This window comes from Taeniopygia guttata, chromosome 3 (assembly GCF_048771995.1).
Source record: "Taeniopygia guttata chromosome 3, bTaeGut7.mat, whole genome shotgun sequence".
Lineage (NCBI taxonomy): Eukaryota > Metazoa > Chordata > Aves > Passeriformes > Estrildidae > Taeniopygia > Taeniopygia guttata.
In genome coordinates, this window is record NC_133027.1 from 62,010,117 (window position 1) to 62,034,655 (window position 24,539).

General features: G+C 39.3%; 1 protein-coding gene across 4 annotated transcripts in view; it reads left to right on the forward strand.

The window, feature by feature from the left end:
- Positions 1 to 24,539, forward strand: part of SYNJ2 (synaptojanin 2) — a 65,428-nt gene that overhangs the window by 26,357 nt on the left and 14,532 nt on the right. For 3 of the 4 annotated variants that reach the window (XM_030269541.4, XM_030269540.4, XM_030269542.4), the window contains 13 exons: positions 2,758 to 2,841; positions 4,594 to 4,655; positions 7,419 to 7,515; positions 10,499 to 10,671; positions 11,081 to 11,162; positions 11,394 to 11,543; positions 11,640 to 11,805; positions 13,636 to 13,827; positions 15,900 to 15,984; positions 17,197 to 17,337; positions 20,261 to 20,453; positions 22,106 to 22,264; positions 22,481 to 22,637. In XM_030269541.4, the coding sequence (XP_030125401.4) occupies positions 2,758 to 2,841; positions 4,594 to 4,655; positions 7,419 to 7,515; positions 10,499 to 10,671; positions 11,081 to 11,162; positions 11,394 to 11,543; positions 11,640 to 11,805; positions 13,636 to 13,827; positions 15,900 to 15,984; positions 17,197 to 17,337; positions 20,261 to 20,453; positions 22,106 to 22,264; positions 22,481 to 22,637 (1,741 nt within the window). Of the gene's footprint in view, positions 1 to 2,399; positions 2,622 to 2,757; positions 2,842 to 4,593; positions 4,656 to 7,418; positions 7,516 to 10,498; positions 10,672 to 11,080; positions 11,163 to 11,393; positions 11,544 to 11,639; positions 11,806 to 13,635; positions 13,828 to 15,899; positions 15,985 to 17,196; positions 17,338 to 20,260; positions 20,454 to 22,105; positions 22,265 to 22,480; positions 22,638 to 24,539 lie in introns of those variants that run through there. The other variant, XM_030269545.4, reaches the window with a different exon arrangement.

Here is a 24,539-nt window from a genome sequence, read left to right on the forward strand (position 1 = left end):
CATGAGAATGAGGTGAAAGGATTGTGAAAGACCAGAGAATTGCTCCAGAGAACAGAATGATGAGCACTGTAAGTGAACAGAATAAAAAAAGTACTTTCTTGTCAATGACTGTTTTGGAGAGGCTGTGCTCCCAGTTCAAAAACATTGTCTGATTTCTAAAAGCTACATGGCAACATATATAAAAAATGTCAGTTTCTTTAAAGTGCTCTGCCGTCATAGGAGAATCCTGAATAGGACTCAGCTTCACAGAGGGTCCCCCAGACCATCACTTCAAGGTTTGGGCATCCTGTTTAGGTTACAGGAATGATCAAATAGTTTGAATATGGTGTTCAGTTCTCCAAATGGATAGCTTAATAGAGCAGAAAACAGAAGAGGTAATGGGTCAAAACCAGTGAACAGAAAATATGAGTGGAACAGGTAACAAACATCTGTTAACTCACTAATAAGTGGAAATAGAGGATCTGTTAGTGGAGAAATAAATGTTTGGTCAGTATTTTTCTTCTGTATTTGGCAGGAAGAGGGTAGGTTATATATTCGTGGTCTGTAACTGAGGAAATACTTCCCATTTAAACTGTAACTCAGAAGGATGTTAAACTGCAGGTACTGAATTAGAATTAGTATCTGTTAGTGGGTTTAGAGATTTTTCAGCTGAATGTCTGAAAGAGCTGGTCAGAGAAATACTTGAGGTGTCAGTTTTTCAGTTAGGTGTGGAAAAAGGGAGTTCCCAGAATATGGTAAAGAAAATTGATCCTCTGGAGCAAGCTGTTTGTGTGGCCACCTTGTACTTCAGGTAAAGCTTTGTCTGTAATTTTCATCATTAGAGGTTTCATTTGTACTCATTAATTGCTAAGATGATGATTGTTGTCAAAATTTTAAGTAGGCCAGTCCTGAATCTTATTTTTGCAGAGATTCAGGTTCTGATATTCATTTAATATTAGTCAGGATAATGCTGGGACTGTAGTAGTGCTATCAATTTGCTTTACCTTGGGGTGAGCTTCTTTGGGTCCATGGCTGTGAGTGAAAAGATGATTCAGTGTGTAGAAGTCTGACTCATCTTGGCACGACCTATCTCAGGGAGAATGTGATAAAGAGGAAGCAGGTGGGGCTGCTTATTCCTCTCATAGTCCAGCTGCAGGAGGAATGATCTCTTCTGAGCACAAAAGTACAAAAAGAAAAAGCACACCAGTGTGTTGCCATGGAAATTAGCTCCTGCACTCAGGTGCCAATAATGTTCAGAAAATTTTACTGGGAGAGCATATTTTAGAGCCACATTGCTCAAACTGTGACACAGGCCTTGCAAGAAAGCTGCTCTGAGCAGCCCCTCTCTTGCAGGGGGTTGTGCTAGAATGGAATGTAACAGAGAAAAGGGTTCTTAATGCTTTGGTGAGAAGGTAAAAGGATAGAAACATAGTTTTGCACTAGGTCTGGGCTGGCTATCCTTCTAGCACTGACATTGTGTCCATGATGAAGCCACTTAAATTGTCTTGGTGAAATGGGGACAGTTTCAAGTCCTCTGCAAAAATATGGTAAATATTAGATGTTTTATCACCAGCTTTATCTAAATACCTCTTCTTTTTTCACACATGTAGCTCTAAAAACTGTACAATGACAATGCTTATGAAGATGAGAGGTCAAGGTCAGGCACTTTCCCTGAGCCAGCCATTGGCCACATCTAGTGGCAAATCCAAAAAGACAAAACACTTTAAAGCTATAGAGAAATCCATTTTCATGTTCTATTTTCTGAGCTACTAGCCAGCTGGCAGCAGCTGTGCCAAATGATATGGTGTGGTAAGTGCAGCTACCTGGATAACCTGAATACCATTCCTCCCCAGGGCTGCAGAACAGTTATTGTCATGCATGAGATAACGGAGATGTGTATCATGTGTATCATGTATCCTCAGTGGAGAGCAGCCAGGATTCCACTGCTAAGTATAGGCCAGAGAAGTGAGCTGGGCTTTCCACAGTTGCTCTGTGGTCATATTCAATCTGCAGATAGTACCTTTTATGCTAAGTTATCATAATGTAACACTTTGGGGACTGTGGACAGGGGAAGGCCAAAGGGGAAATCAGTCTTTGTTCTTCATATGGATTTGACCCAAAATCAACTTGTTGACAGGGATCCTGAGAACACATAAAGGGAGAGTTTGAGGTCTGGTTGGGAAAGGAAGTGGAGAATTTGGAACCTCTTGCTGTAAGCCCTGTGGAAAAGAAGTAGATCACATTGCTATTCACTGTACCACAGGATGGGAGTGGCAAAGCTGCTGGTTTCATAGAGTTTTATTTGGATTCTCTGACAAGGCACAGCATGCAGTGAAATAAGAAATGGTAAATACAGCAGGAGATAAGCTTATCCCCCACCTGACGTTACCCATCATCAGTCACAAGGAGCAATGACATTTTGCACAGTGAAGTTTTGTGAGAGGGACAGCAGGAGAGCATATGCCTGGTCTTTCCGAGTGTCTCCACCAGTAGATCAAATCCATCTTGATTGTGGGTGAAAAATGTTTTAAGTTTTCTGTTGTTTCTGGTGAGAAGTGGGTTGAATCTGCTGTGACGACATGAAAGCAAATACGTTGTACTTTGTTCCACTGCCTGTGAGACTATGGAAAAGAGGCTGAGTGGTAAGTGGATACAGGGAGATACATGGTTTACTTTTTTTACCCTTTGAGTTCAGTGTCTTTAACTGTCACTTGATGAAGGGACCACAGACTGATAGATCTAACTGCCAAACTACTTTCCTTTATTTTGTTTTTGCAGACAATTTACTTGGATGACGATGTCTCTTCCTTTGTGCAGATCAGAGGTTCTGTTCCACTGTTTTGGGAGCAAACGGGGCTTCAGGTAAACAAACAATCAGAATGCCTGCCTTGCTTCTCTCTCTTGTTACTTATAATTTAGAATTAACCCTTTTTTTTTTTTTTTTTTTTTAATATGAGCTTCAAAGCTCATTCTGTGAAAGTGCTGAGCTCTTTCATTTTAGGTTTACCTTGTAGGAAACTTTTTGTGTTTAGATAAACAGAACTATACCAGACAAATGGCTATAGGTGACTGTAGTTTAACATTTTTGTGTGTTTGAATGCCTCTACAGGGAACTGTTTGTAAGGGACTGTGTCCTAATGTTATAAACTGAAGCTTACAGCTATATCTTTATAAAATTTTCAGTTTTATTCCTCTGAAATGCCTGGTTGGCTTGATAATATTGACCTCCACATTATAACTGGAGTATCTAGGGATACAGTGCTCCATAGGAGCATGCTACGATGAAACAAAGTAAAATGTCTGGATGACGTGGTTTTGGGATTTCAGTCAAAAGGGTGATAATGATCTAATCTGATATTTTGTGAGAGAGATGTAGGATTTTATGAGATTGTTGTATCAAATTTAGTGGGTGACATATTGTCTGTGACTTGTAGTTTATATACAGTTGTAAGGCCAAATAACAATCTTGCTAAGAACACTTTGCATTCTCTTAACAGAGGGATAAGCAACTGAAATGAGTATGCAGAGAATGTAGAGAAAGTACATTGCATAACTGTTTTTTTAAGATACTCTAAAGGTTACATGATACTTTTTTTGGTCATTAAACTAGAACTTATGTACTATTCAGAGGCACTGGTTTAGCAGAAAAGGAAATGACTAAAGGATCCCTGTTGTATTTTAACACCATCCAGTGCAATACTTGCTTCTTTTTATAAAGCAAGTCTGTCCATATGATTGTGCATGTCCTGCCCATGGTGTAGTTTTATCCAGCACTGTTGTTCTATATGTTACAGAGCCATTGAGCATTCCCTCAAGTAATTTCGGCTAGTGGGTAATATCTCTAGCTAAACAGAATTTTTTTTTAATTTTTTTAGTAGGCCTGGCTTTTTTTGCCTAATTTGGATTAGATTATGTACTGTTACTCCTTGGGTGTGAATGTACTGGCACTGGTGTTAGAAAGAATTGCAGAAACCAACCTCATGAAAAACAAATAAAGTTGATGAAGTATAGGAAGCAATGCATGATCCTATACATATTTGGGAGTGTCATTTTTGGAGAGGAAAGAAGCCCTCTGTAATAATTTTGTAACAGTAGCTACCATTCAAAAGGAACTTGAGGCTACTGTTGTTGACATCCATATCAAAAGACCTGTTAGTTTGATGGTACAGAATTTCATCCTTCATATTTTTCACTGTTCTGATACTTTTGAAAGAAGTCAGAATACACAACCCATGGAACTAGCATAAATGCATCCCTCTCTACCAAGGCAGTAAGAATACTAGGCTCACAGAATACTCATGTGAGGCAGTGTGTGCTATTTGCAAGAGGGAGCTGGCAAAGAGATGTGATTTGTTTGGCCATAAAAAGATGTGTAGGTATCCCTTTGCTTAATGGTAATAGTGTTTTCACTTGTAATTGTAAATGTTGTCTAATAAAAGCTGGGGCTTTTGTGTTAAGAATATTATGTGTGGGGGTGGTTGGAGTCTGTTAGAGATGTCTGGTGCTGTTAAAAAATGTTTTTCTCTAAAGGAAAAAGGGAGACATCTAGTGACTTAGGACTCTAGCAGTTTAAGAAGTTTTTTTCTGTTTTGGTCTTCTAATATTTTATTTTAGGTTGGTTCCCGCCATTTAAGGCTTAACAGAGGTCTGGAAGCCAATGCACCTGCCTTTGACAGGTAAGTTTCATTCCACTTTGGCATCAACATAGCAGCCTGGCATGTATCCAAGGTTCCAAGACATCTTTGTCTTCCTAGAATATCTTGAAGTGTGAAACATCTCTCAGATGATGTGGCAAATTCCCCAGGTGTGGCAGATGATTAAACTGGCTTACTTAATTTCATCACTTTTTTGGGTGCTTTTTTCCTTCTTGTTTTCGAGGTAATTGAATTAATTTGGTCTTCTAGCTCATTTCTGTAAAAGTTTAGGAATACTGAGTGATATGCAAAAGAAGTGTTTGTGCAAACATTTGCGAGCCAACAGATGTGAGTTTACACTTATGGTACACAGAATATGTGTGCTTTACCACTCTAACATAAGTGGTTAAAGAGTAAACACTGCTTTCAGTCCATTCTGGATTTGGTGTTCTCTTCATTGTTTTACTCCTACACAGAAATAGCAAAGCCTTTTTCTGTGACCAGTGTTGTAGGATGCTATTATGCTGATGTTTTCTATTTTATGCAAAGACTGGCTTGTAAACATTTTTAAATCATTAAGACTCTGTTTGTCAGCTGGAAACTGTAGAAAGACATACATTAGCTTGATTCCTTTGAATGTCTGACTAGGAAATGCTATCCTCTAAGGGTGTATTTTTACTGATATCCAAGGGAACAGTACCTGAAAAGCACATGAAGAATTTGGTCTGTGGGAAATTTTCACCTTGTAAATGCAGGTCAAGTGATTCATTTCTGTTTTGGTTTGGTTTTGGCAGATCAGGTTGTATGTTGATTTTGTGTAAGGCCTCTTTATTACCGCAGCTGTTAGTACACAGGACATTATGGACAGTTAATGGTTTTGCAACACTGAAGACCCCAAACAGGGATTAGGATCTAAAGGGACTATGCACCATAGCAGTTTCTGCTCCAGAGCTCCTTGGCCTACAGTCTCCAAGTTTATAAGGCTCTTAAATCCTACTGAATTCAATGGCCTTTGAGACTCTTGGTCTCATGGCCATCTGGTGATAACTTGCCGTGCCAGTGTCCCTGAAGCTCCATCCACAGAGATTTGCATTCCACAACAAAGATATTCCATGTAAGAAGAAAACAGTTACTTGTTCAGCATCCTCATGTACTGCCCATGGAATTGAGAGTACCTCAGGAAGGAACAACCTTTCAGTCCTGACCCTAATACAGCTGGTGAATAGCTTTCTCCTAAGATGAATATAAGGATAAACTTGCACTATTTCTTCTTTCCCTTGTGCCAGTAAGTCAGATGAACTTAGGGATCTCTCTGCTTACTGATCTGCAAATGACAGCCCTTTGAAAATGGGCAAGGAATAAGTGATTGATTATATGGAAAAGTACACTGGAATTTAATAACCTGCTACAGCTTTTATGAGATGTTAATTTGGCCTGTTACATTTAACCATGTGAGAAATGGATAGTAATCTTGTTAGATATTTTTTCATCCTCTGTCTCTCTCCCTGAGAAATCCACAGGGATTTTTGCTTACAGTATTCAAACAGGTGACTTGAGCTTCAGTAGTTTTGTTGTAAGGAGGCAACACTAGCAGAGAGGTAGGATTTTTGATTTTGATGCTGGTATCTGAAGGGTGCAACTATATGGGATGATTTGGCATACAGAGAACTGGTTGCAGAATCAAGAAAGCACCAGAAAATATATTTAGCTGAGTTTCCTGAAGGCAATGCTGATGACTTCTTTCTTTTCTCCCCTTCCATGGTTTTCTGTGTAACTTATTTCTGGTTAAAGAATTTAAAGAGTAATGCTGGAAGATGTATGCTTGCTGGTTTTCGCACACTTTGCTATTACACACTATTTTGCAGCATGTAATAACTTCTCATTTTTGTGAGTTTATTTTTCTTGTCTGTTTCTATCCAGCTTCCTCTTAAGTATTACTACAGTGTTGTCTGTACATGATGGAAATCAACTTTAAAATATAATGATGTCTTGATGAGCCAGCAGAGCTTCTGTAGACAATGCATTCCAACTTGAAAAAGATATTTTGAGGGCAGAATGGATGTTTCGGCATCTGGCTGAAAACTCTTAACTTGAGAGTCCCTAAATATCAGGCTTTGAGATTTTGGTGACATAGACCAAAAAATCCAGCTCATTTTATACTTGTCCTATTTTGTAATTTTCCTGCAGAATCTGAGCCAGACAACTTGGCTAAAAGGACCTTTGTTCTGATCCAGTGCAGCAGTTCTTAGGATTACTCATCTTCCTGCTTGATTTGAGTTCAGAGTGAAAGTCTCCATGTTGCAGTAGCTCAGAGATGTTTGAACCCTGACACCTGTGACGTGTGTTTGGACCTTTCTGGCCTTGGCACTGGAGTTGTAGGCCTCATTGCTACTGCTGACTCTTAGTAGCCTCAGCTCTGCAAGATGCCAGACAATTCCTGTTGAAGTGTTACACATTTTCTTATCTTCTTGTCTTTCCTGTGTAGTTCCCAGGCTAACAACCATGAGGTAGGGGCATGAAGGGCAATGTCAAAGCTAACAGTGACATAAAAGATTGGGGCCTATTTCCTAAGACACTTCTTTCTTTAATTTCAGTACAGAATACTGTATCTATTAATTGCATACTTTCACCATTTTTACTTCAATAATTGATTGCAAGGAAACTGAGAAAGATGTCTGTAGATGGTATGGCTAAGACTTTCTGCTGGATGAACCAACCAGTGATCTCTACTTTGTATTTTGAAAATGGCAGTAGGCAACATAACTTAGTTTTTTTTCGTACCTATTATGGTTGCTTTTGCTGTAGGCATATGATGCTTCTGAAAGAGCAGTATGGAAAACAAGTGATCGTTAACCTGTTGGGAAGCAGAGGAGGAGAGGAGGTGCTCAACAGAGCTTTTAAGGTAAAAGCAATGATTTTCATTTTAACCGTTGATTTCCCTTGAGCCTCCATGTTCTTCTGTTTTTCTTCTAGCCCAGGAGGTGATGAATAGTATTTCTAAAGAAATAATGTTAACTCTTAACTACATGTTAATACTGAGAATAGTGCTTCTTGGTTTCATGGCTTAGTTTCCAGCACTACCTTTCTGCTTACTTCTTCATACATTTGCGTACATTCTCTTGAACCAAACTTAAAAATAAATTACCTGAATATTCCTAAGGATAGTTCACATTTGCAAAAGTGAATCATAGCCAACTTTGACATTATATGTAGCCACCTATGCAGTTAGGGCCCCCCTGGGTTTGCCAGAGCTGCCTGGGGGCCAGGTCCTAAGCCTGGATCACTGAGCATGGTGACTTAGCATCACTGAGCTGTCTTGCTCTGATAGTAATGGGAAATAGCTATCTAGCACTGATTGTGTTGGGAATTGGCTGCCTGAGCACCAGATACAGTTTGGTATATGGAGAAAGATTTTCCTGGCCTCTAAGTGTCCCCAGGCACAACTACTACCTGAAAGCAAGGATGTCAGGCATTGTAGAAGTAAAGCTGTGCTGCTTTCTAGTGTGGTATCTTTTTAAAACTAGTGTGAACTTAAAGCTGCACATTGGCATGGAGTGGGATTTGCAGCAGTGCAATAGCTGCCTGAATCTGGCTGGGCGTTGATGGAAGTCTGCTTCCTTAAGTGCCTGTTGCTTTAGCAAACTGACATAGATACTTCAGAGGTTATGTCCCTAAAACTAATGATAGGATGATTTAAGTATACACCTGTAGTAAGTGTCATGTATATATCATTGGTAAAGAATTATATCAGCAGTTCTGAACTGAAATGTTTACTATGTGAAAATAAGCAAAATAAAAATTGTGGTTAAATAGTAGTGCCTCTCTGTTGCAATAGTGAACTTACAGGGAGTGTCAAATTTTTTGTCAGTTTTTCTGTGTGACCATTTCCTTCTGCAAAAGAGCTGGGAAGGACTATCTACTTCCCCAGCAGGAAATGGTGAAGATCTCCCCTTGTAGAGAATATGGCCAAAGAAAATAATTAATGACTAAAACTTGCAAGGCAGTGAAGAAGGCACAGGAGTGGAGCCTGGTCCTGGTTTTTATTTTCAGCTTCTTACTGAATTTCTGCATGACATGCCTCTGTAATGTTTTGGTTCCTCTCTCTTTAAAATAGTTCTTCTAGTTTGTTTTGCAAACCCCACTGAAATTTAAAGGTAAAATATAACAAATTCTGAAATGCTGAAATCATTTGCATGGATAAAAAGGTGACATATGTTGAAAATTTGATACTGATATTTTCTCAAACTCTCACATTCTTGAAGATCATGTTCTAGCCAATATACAACCAGACCTTAAGTCAGAAACTGGGCATCTCTAGAATAAAGACCTTGCATTTTTTAATTTAATTTAAATAAATTTTATTTTGTTTAAATTGTTACTTTTTTGACCATTTTAAAAATAAATAAACTCTGAAAATACCATGTGAGCTCAAAGAATTTAGACTGACATCACTAAAAACCAAAGTTATGCATTCATTCAGAATAACTCCTTGGTAATTTCTTTACCTTTGTGTTTTAAGAAATGGATGTTAGGCAAGAATATAGAGTTAATTTTACTTTGATGATTTTAAAATTTTATTTTTTAATTAAAAATAAAGTAATTAATAGGAGTGTGATTAGGATTGCAAGCTTGTCTCCTATCACTAGTTTCTCCATTTTTAAAAAATTTTATTTCTTTCTCTTCACTCTTTCTTCAGCCTTAGTAATTCTTATCAGTGTTGGTTCAAATTATTGCTGTAATTACTGCTGCTGGCCTCTCTTGATCAGAATGTCACGGTTACCATTCATTTACCATTCATTTACCATTCATTATGCATTACCTGAATCAGACCAGACCAAAAATCAATACTGTTCCCAGGAAATGCTGTTCCTCCCATAAGCATTCTCTGTAACAGATGTAATTATGTTTACAGTAAAAGCAGGACTGTAGTGTAGAGTTGCAAATACTCTGACAATAATTTACACTGCAGCAGTGGGTAAATGCCATCCTCAAGTGCATCACTAGTGCCAGCATCTGTCAGGGCAGATTGGGGTGTCAACAGTAACAGTCTAATGAAATACATTTTACAGGTCTCTTTCCAAGCACTACCTTTACATTTCTTTCTGCAGGAAAGGCTTAATGGCTTACTCAATACAATTATGCTGGTGTAACTGCTACATGTACACTTTTAATGTAATACCAGATTTGTTTTGTCCAGTGTGTGTCACAGTGTAAGTGGAGAAAAGCATCCATCTCTTGGGGTGATAATGTGCAAGAGGGAAGAAAATAGACAAAGGCTTGCACAGTTTGAATTAATGTAATGGTTCTCTCTGCCTTTCTTGTGGAGAACAGGATGTATGACTGTTGCAGGTATTTTAATGATGTAGATATACTGTTGCAGATACCTTAATGAAATTTGTGGTGATTACAGAAATGCATGTGAGGTCATTGAAAGTGGAGATGAAATACTGAGGCTATTTATGCCTCTTCTTTCACTTCTGCAGTTTACCACAAACACTTTATAGTATGTTTCCTGGGGTGTAATTGCTTACTTACTTCCTCCCCCTGAGCCTGCCTAGAGCATTGCTAGTGCTGTCCACCCTCATGCACAGAGGTAGCAGCAGCCCACTGCTGCAGGGCTGCCACCAGCCAAGGCACAGTTCTAATGTGTATTTTGCAGTTACAGTTTGAGTTCCCCTGAAGGAAAATTGGGTTCTAACAGTGATTACTTCTGTGAAGAAAACAAACAGGGAACTTCAGTTGCTTTTTTCATGTCTGGCCTTTCAAAATTCCCTACAACTATATGATTAACAGTCAAGGCTTATTAATGATAAAAGCATGCTGGTATCAACCCTTACATGTGAATTGAGCAGGATTTGTTTTCCTTCATTCTCTTATCTATACAGAAACTGCTATGGGCCTCTTCCCATGCGGAAGACAGTCCCATGATAAACTTTGACTACCACCAATTTGCAAAAGGTGGGAAAACTGAGAAACTGGAAAATTTGCTGAGGCCTCAGCTGAAGTTGCACTGGGAAGATTTTGGAATCTTCACAAAGGGCGAGCATGTAAGTCCACGGTGAGTGTCTCTGCCCCTCAGTCCCAGTGTAGCCGGGCACAGCTTGTCCTGGCCTTCCCAGGTTTCTTGCTGTGTTTGCACCATGATCATAAATTGACCATCTTGAAATAAAATTGTGAGACAAAGTGTAGTCTTGGTGCTAAAGCAATGATTTGGCTTAATTGCATCTCCATGGTTTCAAATCTGCAAAAGTACTAGTGTGTGGATTTGCTAATATAGTGTTGCAGATGTAATCAAGTAATTAGATGTGTTAATGGAATATATTGTGCACAGTGTGCTTGCACTGTCAAAGTGTGGGTGGGTGTATTCAGGCTGAACATTTGATGATCTTGTTCAATCAACTCATGATTAGATGTTATTTTAAAATATACCATTTTCTCCTCCCTCCTCTTGTGTTTGGTTATCAAAGTCTGCAGACAGGTACTTTTCGAATGAATTGTTTGGACTGCCTGGATCGTTCTAATAGCGTACAGTCCTTCATTGCACAGGAGGTGAGTTTGCCAGAGGATCTTCCATGGGATACCTTTAGTACATACATTGGCTGTTCCATGAGAAAGACAGGAAAAAAGCTGTAAGTCTCAGTTACGCAGGTCAGTCTTGCCACTCTATGGTACAGAATGGTGCTGGCTGGAATACTGAGGATAAAAAGCAAAAACGCATTTATAAACAATGTTCCTTTCTTTTTTGTGGTTTTTTTTTTTCTCCTTCTGCACCTAATCCAGATACTGTTTGCTCAATTAGAGAGCCTTGATTTGAACTCCAAACCTATAATTGAGCGCTTTGTGGAATCCTACAAGGAGATGTGGACTCTCAATGGTCAAAATCTGAGCAGAGTGTTTAGTGGCAGTCGTGCCCTTGAGGGGAAGAACAAGGTAAAGAAAAATGGCAAACTCTTTATTTACAAGTAAAGAAAGATGTCCTATTTATGCTTCACTGTCACTTGCATTCATAATTCCTGTCTGCTGTAGGTTGGGAAGCTCAAGGATGGTGCCCGCTCTGTGTCTCGTACCATCCAGTCAAATTTCTTTGATACAGTAAAGCAGGAAGCCATTGAATTGCTGCTCATGGGTGATTTCTACCGTGAGGAATATGCAGACAAAGGCAAGATGCTCATGGACCAGACTGCACTGCTGGGTAAAGCCAGTCTAAACCCTTCCCTTTGTTTTTGCATCTGCTTTTAGATGTCAGATACAAGCAATTGTACCCTTTTGGAAAAAAAAAATCAACATATAAGCTGCTTTTGCACAGATCTGTTGTTTAAAGCACTACTTTCAAGTGACCATAGTGCAACTCATGCTTATTTCTCATATTTTGTTTTGAACTTTTGAGTATGTTTTTCTACTCTTTGATTGTGATATTCTCTGACAGTTTAGAGTTGGACCAGAGGGAAGGATTTTAGGGCTATATACCCAGTCTGTCCTGAGTTTGTCTTGAGGAAATCTCTTGAGCTCAGCCTTTTTATCTGCTTAGTTGTGTCCTTGCTGTTTGCACGTGCTTTTAGCCATTTGGATCTTTAAAGGCACATCTCTCTTATTTTAGTTCATTTCCCGCTTTATTCCAGGCCCCTAATAATCCACAGCATAGACATGTTTGTTTGCACCCATCTAGAATAAAATCAGCTCTCTCTGAGAAGATACTCACATGCAAAATGTAGGATAATTTCACCCACAACAAGTATTGGGTGTTCAGTTTTCTCCAGAGAACCATTCAGCACCACTTCAGGTTGGCCACTGATTGTTCCCTGATGTTGCCCGCAAGGAAAATATAGATTAATTCTTTATGCCTGACTGCAAGTCGTGCAGTTAAAGATTAACTCTGCTTCATTTACTTAGATAGCAAAAGCACACTGCTAATTTTCTATACTCAGCAAAATAAGTGAATATAGCAGGGTTGGTTTTTTTTTTTGAGGAGTTCTTACCCAGCTAGAGAGGCATGGCAGTGCTAGATTTGTACTGATGTGAGACTGTGCTGCTCTCCATCTTTCCTTCCACATTCTAAACTTCTAAGGGCTTCCGTTTAAGTTGTAACTTCTGACATGCTTGATTGCTTGTCCTGATTTCAGGAATAGAGTTCATTGGCTTCCTAGTGTGTGGTATAATGGTATGTTTTGGATTTATTATGAGACTAATGAATGAGTGAGTGCTTGTGTATTGTATTTGGTTGCCAGCTGGGTTTAAACCACAGCAGACTGGTAACACACTGAGGGTTTTAGTTGTTGCTATATAGTGTTTATAGTAAGTCGAGGACTTTCCACTTCTCATGCTCTCCCATGCAGAAGCTGGGAGGGAACACAGCCAGGACAGTTGACCCCAAATGGGCAGAGGAATGTGACATACTACGTGATGCCATTCTTGGTAGATAAATTGGGAAGGGGGAAAGCTAACTGAGGGCTGCTGCTTTGGAACTGGCTGGGCACTGTGCCACACTGGTTTTGCATATTCTAATTCTATTATCTGTGATTTTTCCCCTTTTCTGTCCCATTAAACTGCCTCTATCTCAATCCATGAGTTTTCTCACTTTTACTCTTGCGATTGTCTCCCACATTTTGCCTCAGGGCAGGGAGTGAGCTGGGATAAGTGCTGCTAAGCACTGGTTGCCCAGTGGGGTTAAACCATGACAGTGCTGTAGACTAAACTGAAAAGATTATGGGAGATAAGAGAATTTTTTGCTTATTGCTTGAAGAAGTGCAGAAAAATGTAAGCTGAAAGTGAATGATCATCCATTCCCAAGCTTTCAAAGAGTTCCTGGTTTCCGGAAGAGAAATTGCTGGCATCAACCCCAGTTATCTTGTAGATACTGCCCTTGCCATAGAGGTTATCCCCCCTACCTTTTGTACTGTTGCTGCTAGGGTAGGTAATGTTATTATTTCAGAGTGAGTGTGCTGCTGCAGTGTGTATGGTTTCTGTCCTTTTACAGCACATTCTTCTTTTAAACACCATCTTTCTCTCTCCCCTCTTCTGTCAGTAACTCCAAGTATTTTGAAGGCAATGTCAGAGCGTCAGTTTGAATTCACAAGCTCCAAGCGTGTTCGTGTTGCCACGGGGACCTGGAATGTGAATGGGGGAAAACAGTTTCGAAGCAACATCCTTGGTACCAGTGAGCTGACAGACTGGCTACTGGATTCTCCCAAGCTCTCAGGAGTTTCAGAATTTCAAGGTAAGGCTTCACAGTCAAAATGTGCAAACAGTATTTGCTGGCATCTCTAAAGACAAGATTTGACCAGCCTTTCAAAGGCAGTACATTTTGGAGGGCATTTTCTGTCATTTCTTAGGGGTGTATTCAGCTTCTCCTTGCTTTTGCTGCTGCCCTGCAGAAGTGGAATGGTGTGTGAAGAGCTCCTGACAGTCAGAGTACTTTGAACACTTTGAAACAGTCCATGTGACTGTTTCAAACCTTCAGCAGGTCAGAATTCAGAGCTCTCTTTCATGCCATCATGGGCTGTATCTGGCTGTTCTGCACCCTGTATGTAGTTTTCTTCTTCCATATCTCTATTCTTTGTTCTTTATCATGAGCAGGAGCTACGTGCTTAGGTGCCATCAGGGCATCTCCTTGGTCTCTCATCTGGAGCTAAACATATCTGTACAATCTGGACTCTGAGCTTGTCTGGAAATGTTACTATCAAAGCCTTCAAACAAAAAGATTTACTTTGTGGAAGGTGATATTTCCTTTTTTTAGCAGTATAGAAAACTCTTATGCTTGTGGCTTGATGAAATTGGCTGCTGAATTTATTATTTATGGAACAAGGTCAGGTATTGCAATTGATTTACAGATTTTTTAATTAAGGTAAATGAAAAGGGAACATTCTGTCATTTAAAAATTGAGGGGTTGCAAGACCCATGATTTTGTTGTTACAGTGGAACATTTAGTTTCCTGCAGGCATCACACACATGGTCCTGTACCTAACAGAAATACATTCCTCAAATCCTTGGCTCCCTTATCCAAGTTGTCTCATTTGAACCCTTAATTCCTGAGTGGTATGTGATTAGGTGCAGACCACTCTATTCTAAACAGCCTAGGTAAGTGATTAGTCCAGTCTAGTCTGTTTCAGAAACACTTCAGGTGTGTTAGCACATGACTGAGCCCATAATACTGAAATTTGTTGAGAGACTGTCATGTGTTAGCCTTGCCAGACCATCCCCTGAGAGCACCAGAGGAGCAGGGCTACATGGAACAGGCAGCTGTGACGTGGTAGGTCTGAGCAGCTTCTGAAAGAGAGCTGAGTTATGTGAATGGGCAGGGCTAGGGTGCGACCATGCAAATGTCTGAATCTGTGTTAATGTCAGTGCAGTGCCTACACAAATGGGCAAGTGTTCAAAGAGATGTTTATTATTAATGGGAAATACATGTGACAGTGCCTGTCTGGTTAAGTTAGTAAAGGAGGCTTGCTGTCATGCTAGTTTCACCCTTCTGTTTGTACAACTTGCTGCATATTTTACTTTTTGTTTGTGATTGCTGAGTCAGATTTGGTTTAGGTTCCTATATTTGTCTGTATTTAGATCTTCATGTTGAATTAAGTAACTGTCACTGTGGTCATATGACACTTTAAAGACATTAAAAACACTTTAGGCAATGGACAGATTTACTAATGGGTCAACAGATTCACTTCACACTATTTTATAACATAACCTTTGCTGTTTCCTCAGAGTAATATCAACAGAGCCAGGGAAAGAGGGGGTGGGGGTCACTGTGCTCTAGGATGATCTAACCCTAAATACAGGCGATCTAAGAAGGACTTGGAAGAAAGAAGGCAAGAAGAAACTTCAATAGCATCCTTAAACTAGATAAATTTACTAAAGGCATTGAGATGGAAGTGACATACTGATGTGAGGACAATTAAGTTCAGTTACATAGAAGACCAGAAAGGAAGAGCACATTGGGTAAAATAACAAGCGGGTAAGAGATAGTGAGTAGTAAGGTGTTGTAGCTTTAGTGATGAGTAGGGTGTGGGAGAGAGGGCTTAACACTGCTACAGTATAATGCTCTGTTCTGAACTGCTTCTTGCAAGAGAGATGGAGACCAACTGGTGGGAGAAAAGCAGGAAAAAATTCAGAGGAACTGCAGGGGATGTTTTATGAGATTAGATTAAAGGAGCTATGAATATGTATAGCTTGGCAGGGGATACACAAGATGGAACTACAGGAAGGATCTCTGACAGAAATTAGAATACAAATCATTAGAAGAAACAACAAAATAGTCATTCTGGTATGTCTTTTCCTTCCTGCCAACAGATGATGATAACTGCCCTCCTGACATCTTTGCAGTAGGATTTGAAGAGATGGTTGAATTAAGTGCAGGGAACATTGTGAATGCCAGGTATGTAAAAAAAAAAAACTACCAAACAAACAAAACCAACAACAAAACCCCCTAATCAACCAACCTAAAAAAACAACCAACCAAAAAAACCTCTGCAACTGTAAACAAACCAACCCGACCAAACAAATAAAACCCCAACAAAAAGAACATGATCTTCCCCAAAGGAACTAGCCATGTTTATTTTTATGGTCACTTGTATCAAATACTCCATTCTAAGTCTGTTGTTTGCAACCACAGCTAGAAAATATGTTTCCCATTAACAAATATCACTGGGATGATGTTGAAGTGCTCAGTTTCCTAAGTCTCTTAAATCTTTATGTTGTCAGAGAAGAATTCTGATGGTTGAGGTTGATCTAACACTTGTCCTTAAAGCCTTGTCTGGTGTTGGGAAGATGTGCTTAGTGACTACAGACCTAATTGCCATTCATGTGGGAATTCTAAAATAGTCTAAAAATGTCTCTGTGGCTAATTGCATTTGTGAAAATTGTGGCTATACAAGAGTTAAATGCAAAGCCTAAAGCTGGCATATCAGCATGTGAATCTGAATGGAGGTGGAACCCTGAAGATCATGTTTCCAATGCTGATTCATTAGGCTGATCCCTTAGTTGTCTTGGGAATGACAAGTTACAGGAGTGTTTAGTATGGCTGCTGGGCTGGCAGTATATCTGCATGGATATGTTGACTTTGGAGAAAAGAAAAAGCTAGATCCACTGACGTGAAGGTATATGCAGCTATTCACAAACCTTTGCTAAGAACAGCCAACAGCTGTGAGTGGCTAGTCACCTTCCAGTCAGAAAATCCTGAGAAGATCTCTCCACTGTGAGCATAAGAAATCTTACAAGTCATGAGACTGATTTGGAAATTTGTTTTTACGGTTATGATTGCTGGTGTCACCTTCCAGTTATCCCCAGTGAATGGGTGTATCCAAAATGTCATGTGAGTGTGGATGTTTCTAAGCATAGTAGACAAAACCCCTCACACATCGAGAAGCAGGATAACTGTATTTGTATGCTGTGCCTGGATTCACTAACCCTGCTAACTCTAGGCTGGCTTACAAGGAGGTATTATCGGTCGCTGCCATGCATTCTACAGCACTTCAAGTTCTATAGCCTAATGGGATGTCTGTAAACCTAAGGCACAGTTAATTTGTCCATTTTATTGATCATATGTGGTTTGTTTTGATTCCATTAAATGATTTTGTGTTTGTTCCAGTACAACGAATAGAAAAATGTGGGGAGAGCAGCTTCAAAAAGCTATTTCCAGGACTCATCGCTACATTCAGCTGACATCAGCACAGCTTGTTGGTGTTTGTCTTTTCATCTTTGTACGACCATATCATGTCCCCTTCATCAGGTAAAAAAAAAAGATAAACCAAACAAAACAACAACAAAACAAAAAAGCCCAGCAAACCAAACCAAAAACAAACAAACAAAAAAAACCCCACCCCAAAATAAAACTAACCTAACAACAACAAACTCCAAACCAACCAACCAAAAAAACCCCAAAACTCAACCTGTATCTTCAGTGACATCTGGTGGTGGATTGTGGCCAGAGACATGGGGTAGGATTGCTCATCTTGGTGGGAGTCATGCAAACCTGGGTTCTGGTCTCTGCTCAGCATGGAGAGGAGGCATGCTTCCAGACAGCAGCAGGCTGGAGTCCATCTCCCAGGGTAGCACAAAGGCCAGGCAGCCTCAGTGTCTTCCTCCAGGTAGCTGAAAATCCAGGCATGCTCCAGGTGGGCAGTCAGGGTGGAGCACCTTGTCTGGGTGCTACCTTCCTGGGAAAGAAATGACCTAGGCTAGTAAGGCCCAGAGTGTTTGATGCACTGATTGAAGGCAAGTGCCTGCCTCTGCCTGAAGGACAGGTTTTACTTCTAGCCCTGTCCATACTGGTTCCTTATGGAAACAGGGGTAGTTCTAGATCTGAAAAGAATGGAGTAAAGAGACTTAATTTTGCCCCTTGATATTTTATGGAATTTAGAGGCAAGAGAACCTATGAAGTGTTTGTCTTTCCCAGATGTCATGAGAAGCAGAACTGTGTGCCCAGTCAGGAGGGTGCAGAGACACGTATCCTCTGCTTACTAGTTCAGCTGTCCCTGGCGAGTGATCAAACTCCTCCCAGAAAATTACCAACCCATGGAGATACTTACATTAAAATGCCTTTGCTGTGGGCAAGAATTATGCAGGCTAAGTGTAAAAGAATTAAGCAGGCTAAATGTAAATGGTTAGGAAGCGAATAATTAGCCAAAACTATCTTTGGGCATCTGCCTCGCCTTAAAGCACCGAGATCCAAACACTCCTTTCTAACCCCATATTAGAGCACTGATTGGTCACTGCATTTTGTGATTAAAATATCAAGAGCTGCCTCTTTCTTCCCTGTGATCTCATATCTACTGAAAACCTCAGAACAGAGCTTGTGCAACATCAGGTAGTGTAGGCCAGACAGAGCAATACAATGCAGGTAACTCTGATGGCCTTGCATTGCTGCTTTCCAGTAATCTTTCTTCAAAATTATTTTAAATAATTAATTTTTTTTTGCTGCTATGAAGCAGTCCAGAGGAGAAATGTTGCTCTCAGCTTGTGACTTTTCACCTGGCTTACAAAAAATCCAGTAGGTAATTTGTAGTTTAAATGGAAGTCAGAAGCAGAGCAGCATAGTGGTTCTGTTGCAGTTGTCAAACTGCTAGAAATTTGATATAGCCCTTTGAAACTCCAGAGAAAAAGGGAAGGGTTTGGTTTTAGTGACCAAGGTTCATCATTTAATGGGAATGTGCTGCTATGTGAGCATAATCAAACATAACCTGTATGCTTGCGTATTTTTTCCCATGTCTAGAAAAGGAAAGGAAAAATAATCAGAAGTGCAAAAAAATGCTTCTTTGCTTACAGAGGTTGAAGAGATTTAGACAAAAGACAGAGAACAGAGAAATAATGAGACAATAGCTGGTTTATACATCAGTGAAAGGACTGATGAAATACATGCAGTTGAATTTACAGTGGGTTATCTCAGCATAACCTTTGCCATGAAAGAAAATCAGTTGAATACCAGTCAGGAGATGTGTAGGCAGGCAGCAGAAAGGGAGAACTTTAGAGTGAAAAGACTGAACACATGCTTCTGTAGAATGGTAAAAGCCCATTGTTTCATAGAAAACGTTGATGTTCCTCCTTTGCCTCCCTGAGGGTGTCTTCTGGTGGTGTCCTGCTGTCAGGAAAAGACAGGAAATTAAAGAGAGAGAAAAAAGGTACAAAAGATTGGGGAGGAAGAGAGAAGAAAATGAAGGGGGTGGGGAAGGAGATCTTAGCATCTTGCATCATTTAAATCACGAATTTCTGAGAATAAATCAAATAAGACTTAGCAGTTTTCTGCACGTTCCTTTTTAACATCAGTAATATTATTGTCAGATCTGCTTGATGTTTTCTCTGGAAAGAAAAATTTTCTCACTGGGAAAGACATGCATGGTACTGGGGTTGGCTAAAACAATGATCTCATCATTTACTTATTTGATCAGACAGCCATGCTTTGTTCTTGCAGTAGCCTGGCTATTTGGGAGAAATTACCCTGAGAGCAGGTGGTCTGCTTTACCAAGTTATCTTTCTGTAGTGAAGTGTGTGCTAATCATCACAGTGAAATACTAAGTGATTAGCAACACAAGACCTTAAGCAATTTGTCATCAGTACAGAACTCATTTGAGAAGTAACATATAAATAGTTGTATCCAATAATCTCTGATTTTATCACATCTGACTTAATGAAGTATGGGTTATGATCTGCTGCTCTTTAATTAAATGGAAAATCCATCATTAATTGTGAAGTTGGGTTTCAACACATATGAACAGTAAATTGTTAACTGTCTGAAAAGCAGATTCCCATATGTTCAAAAATAAAAGGAAGTACAGCAGTAAATTTAGTTATTGTCAATATTTTAAGGATCATAGTAGAGGTAAACTTGAAAAGTATGTTCTATAGAAATTCCCAGTATTTCAGAAATAAGGTCTTGCTGGTCTGTTTGGAAGGGACAAGAAAAGGAGAAAAATATTTTCAAATAGTTTTATTTCTGTAGTATTGCATTATACTTATTTTGAAGCATAAGTACATGAACATCAAGAAACTAAAAGATGTGCCTAAAAGCAGCGGCTTTCTAAAGGAGAGAAGACATAGCATTGTAAACTGGCTTTTCCCTTTATGTTGCAGTCAAAGTTAATTGAATGTTTGTCCCCGAAGCCCTTTACTCTGTTCTCTTTCTTTTTGTTTTTGGATTTTTTTTTTTTTTAATGCAGGGATGTAGCAATAGACACCGTGAAGACAGGAATGGGAGGAAAAGCTGGGAATAAAGGGGCAGTGAGCATTCGTTTTCAGTTCTATAGTACCAGTTTCTGCTTCATATGCAGTCACTTGACTGCTGGACAGACTCAGGTGAAAGAGAGGAATGAAGATTATAAAGAAATCACACAGAAACTCAGCTTCCCAATGGTAAGTGTAGATGTATGTGTGCTATTATTGGAGATAAAGGTGGTATCTTTACATCATGAAAGCTGGTCTCAGTCTGCCTTTGATGAAAGGTCATCAAAGAAGGCATCTCAGTACCATGGAAGAAAATGTTAAAGAAAATGTTAGCAAATAAATAAATAAATAAATATGGAAGCATGTTTAACAAGAGACTGGATACTACCAAATATAACACTTGCTTTACAAAAGTACTAATCCTTTCAAAAAACAGAGTAGTTGCTCTAGTTATTCTAGATGACTGATGTTAGAACAGGAGAGAGTGATATTGATAGCTCTTGCTGGCTCTAATAAGTGAGAATTCCTGAAAGATCATCCATACCATTCAGTGCAGCAGTGCCTTGGCTGCTTCTGGTTGGGCATGATGGATCAGTTCTCGGGCACTGACACGGTACCCTCTGTTCTCTTAGTTTCATCCTCGTGAATGTGTCACTCAAGGAACTGCTTGCTGGCTTCTCTCAGAGCATGGCAAATAGGCTTCACTGGTCTGCATGAATAACTTTTCCCCTAAATTGTGTCAAACCAATCACCCTAGTGTTTTAATTCCAACTTGTCTCCTCAGGCCCATAGATAACACATGGGATTTGGTAGCAGGGCTCCTTTCCTTCCCTTAATGTTGATTGCTTTAATTTCCACAATACCTTCTTTCTTGGGCCTCTCTGGAAAGGCCTAAGCCAGGAGGGGATTGGAAGGGATTGGGCCAGTTTGTATTCTGGTTAGTCAGCAAAAAATGGCATTTAGGATGCAAAGCATAAAATTTTACCTTCCTGTTGTTGGTAAGGTTTAGAGGCTTGGCACATGCAGCATATCAATCAGTTGGTTTATGTAGGAGCTAATACTGACAGACTGGGTGTCCTGCAAAGAAGATCTGTTCCAAATGGCCATAAAGTTGTGCTTATGGTAGTTTTTCCTTCTAATACCTCATTAACTATTTGATGTCCTTTACACTTAAAACGGCTAGAGGTACCTTGTGTGTATAATGCATATAAAGAGTGCCCTCTAGTGCTGTGACAGCCACATTCTGGAACGTTTTCCTTATGAATCTCGAGGGTTTAGAGGCTTATAGCTGAACTGGGAAGGAAAAAAAAATAAAAAGGCTGGTTAGAGGATAGGATGCTAAATTTAGAACTGGAGTGAATTTTCATTGACGTTTGATTTCAATACCTTTAGAAAACTGTGACGTGCACATAAGATTGAATTTGGATGTTGTTCTTATTCAGGAGCTTGTTGCTAAATTTGCCTTGGTATCAGAAGCACATTTTGTGTTATATTTAGAATATGCAAATATCTGCATATGAAATGTGTTAGGGAAACATATATTTTGAATATTCATGACAGACAAACTGTGAATATAAAGCTAGGATCCAGCTTAGACATACCTTCAGGAAAGAGGGGTCAGAGTCTGACATTCTTGTTTACAAAATTCAGCTCAGTGGGGTGCCAAAGCCAGTGAAGGAACCATTCTATTTTAGCACAAAATGAATTTTGACAAATAAATTGTGATGAGTAGGTCCAGTATTTAGTAATTCAGAGAGACTGAGTGCTACATTTCAGTGCATTTTAAAGGTGTTTTCATGTATATGATTTAATATTAACAGTATTCTGTACCTCAAAACCAGGGGCAGAACATGTTCTCCCATGACTATGTCTTCTGGTGTGGTGATTTTAACTATCGCATTGATCTAACATATGAAGAAGTCTTTTATTTTCTCAAACGTCAAGATTGGAAGACACTTCTGGAATTTGATCAACTACAGCAGCAAAAATCCAGTGGAAAAGTAAGGCAGTGTGTCTCATTTTCTTGAATAACTGCATGTTGGCTGGGTCTTTCTGGTTCCTTGAGAGAGTGAAGAGGTTGCATTTTCAGACTCTTGTTGTAGCACTTGAATGCAGCAATTGGTTTAAAAATCAGAGCATTGTTTGCAAGGAAGTTGATACGTCACAGTGGCACCTTCCTCATCTGTAACTTAAAGAGATGTTCTTTATTTAATTAGATTTTTAAAGACTTCCATGAAGGGACTATTAATTTTGGACCAACATATAAATACGACGTTGGCTCGGAGGCTTATGATACAAGTGATAAGTGCAGAACCCCAGCGTGGACTGACAGAGTGCTTTGGTGGAGAAAGAAACTGCCCTTTGAAAAAACAGGTGTGTAGAATCCTTCTTTATCTGAAAGTTATTTTAGAATTCACCTAGAAACCACTTAAGTGGATTTAATCTAGTGAATGGTGCTTTACTCAAGCAGATGTTCTTTCATCTTCGCTGGATTAAGTGCCAGAGATAGAGAAGGCCCTTTCTTCTTGTGTGTGTGTGAACAAAGGCTTTATGCTACAGGTGCTGGAAGCTCACTGAGGAACTGAAAACAGCCCAGTGTAGTAGTACAGAAATAATTCTGTTGTTTTTCAACAGAATCATTAGTCCACATAGTTTTTGTGTTATAACGGCTAGATTGTTAAAACTGCTCTTCTCAGTAGATGTAGAAACAGTTTTCTGTAATTTCTTCTGTACTGGTAATTCTTAGAAATATTTCTGCTAGTTTATAGAATTGGGGAAGGTTTCATTAATTAGTGCCTATAAAGTACTTTGAATTCATGAGTGGCCAACACAACAGAAAGGGTGTTTTTACTGGTTATTCAAAAGTTGCAGTTAAGAAATAAAAAGTATTTCTTTGCATATCAAGAGATAGTTCTCATAATCATTCTTTCAATCTGCAGGATTATCTATCCCCCAGTGTTTCTAAAATTTGAATAAATTCATATTAGAAGTGTAATTGCTGGATAATTAATTTGGTCTGTGCCTGCAGATGTGATTTTTCACATGCCTGGAAATTTCTGCTTGGAATCTAAGTCATGCTGTGACTATGTTAAGTGCAAAAACTACAAAGCAAAACTAGGGCAATGGGAGAGTACATGTCATGATGATACAGTTATTCAATCTTATCTAAGGAATGAAAAACAAAGTAAAATGAGGAGCTTAAACCATTGATAGAGATGTATTCCAGGAAAGAAAAGCTGTATGATATATAATAAGGAACTTAAAACAGCCCTCTTGTGCTGTTTTTATTTTAGGAGAAAGAACACCCTTCAGCATTTCTAATGCATATTCCTTATTTTGCATGGCAAAACTTGCCCCTGGGGAACTTTAGCAGTTGGAATACATACAGCTCATAGGACCTAACTAGCTGGCTGGTCTGCAAGAGTCAAGGCAGGTTTCTTTCTTTAGACTTTGTAGGCCTCCCATGGCTGGCTCACGTGGGTCTGTAACTGAATTGTACATTCCCAGCCCTGCAAAGCTTTCTTAGTTTGCTGACAGAGTTCCTCTCCTTTACTGCTGGTGGCAAGGCTCTTCTGCCTCTCAGCTCTTACTGTACTAAATGTCTGCTCACTTTATGAGAAGAAAGGGTAGTCCCAGTGTGACTGATTAGGAAGAAATGCCATGTCCATATTAACTCATTTTCAGCTTCACAGGGAAGAGGGACGGAGCTATCCAGTCATTCAAACAGTGACCCAAAAACTTCCTTGTTACTAACAGTGATAGGGTTAGTAACTCACTCTAGCATAATGTCTGGGGCACTTTCTGTCACCTTAAGGGTTGCAATTGAATTATTAGGAGGTTGGATTTGCATGGGTTTGGTTTCTCCTATCTCTTGTGTATTATTTCTCCAATCCCTGTCTAATATTCAGATTTACAAAATAATTTCCAAGTACAGTGTCTGGTTTTATGCTCAGTGTTGAGGTAGGAGGTAAAATACTAATATGACTCTAACAATTCCTGTTGTACAGATAATTAATTGGGTGACATTCTGGTCAACAATTTTGCAGGTGTCTTACTCTGCTGATCAGCTGTCTTAGTTGTGCTCCCAGTCCTTTCTCTTTTTTTTCTTTCTAGTACCTAATTTTTAAATCTTTTAGGATATAAGCTCTTCTTTGAATGATATATATACAAGAACAAAAAAAAGCCCCACCTCCCACTACTAGGGTCTGCGAAGATCTTCCCAATAAAATAGTGTTTAACTGTTAGTAAAAATAGATGTGAGTGAGTTTTAAATCA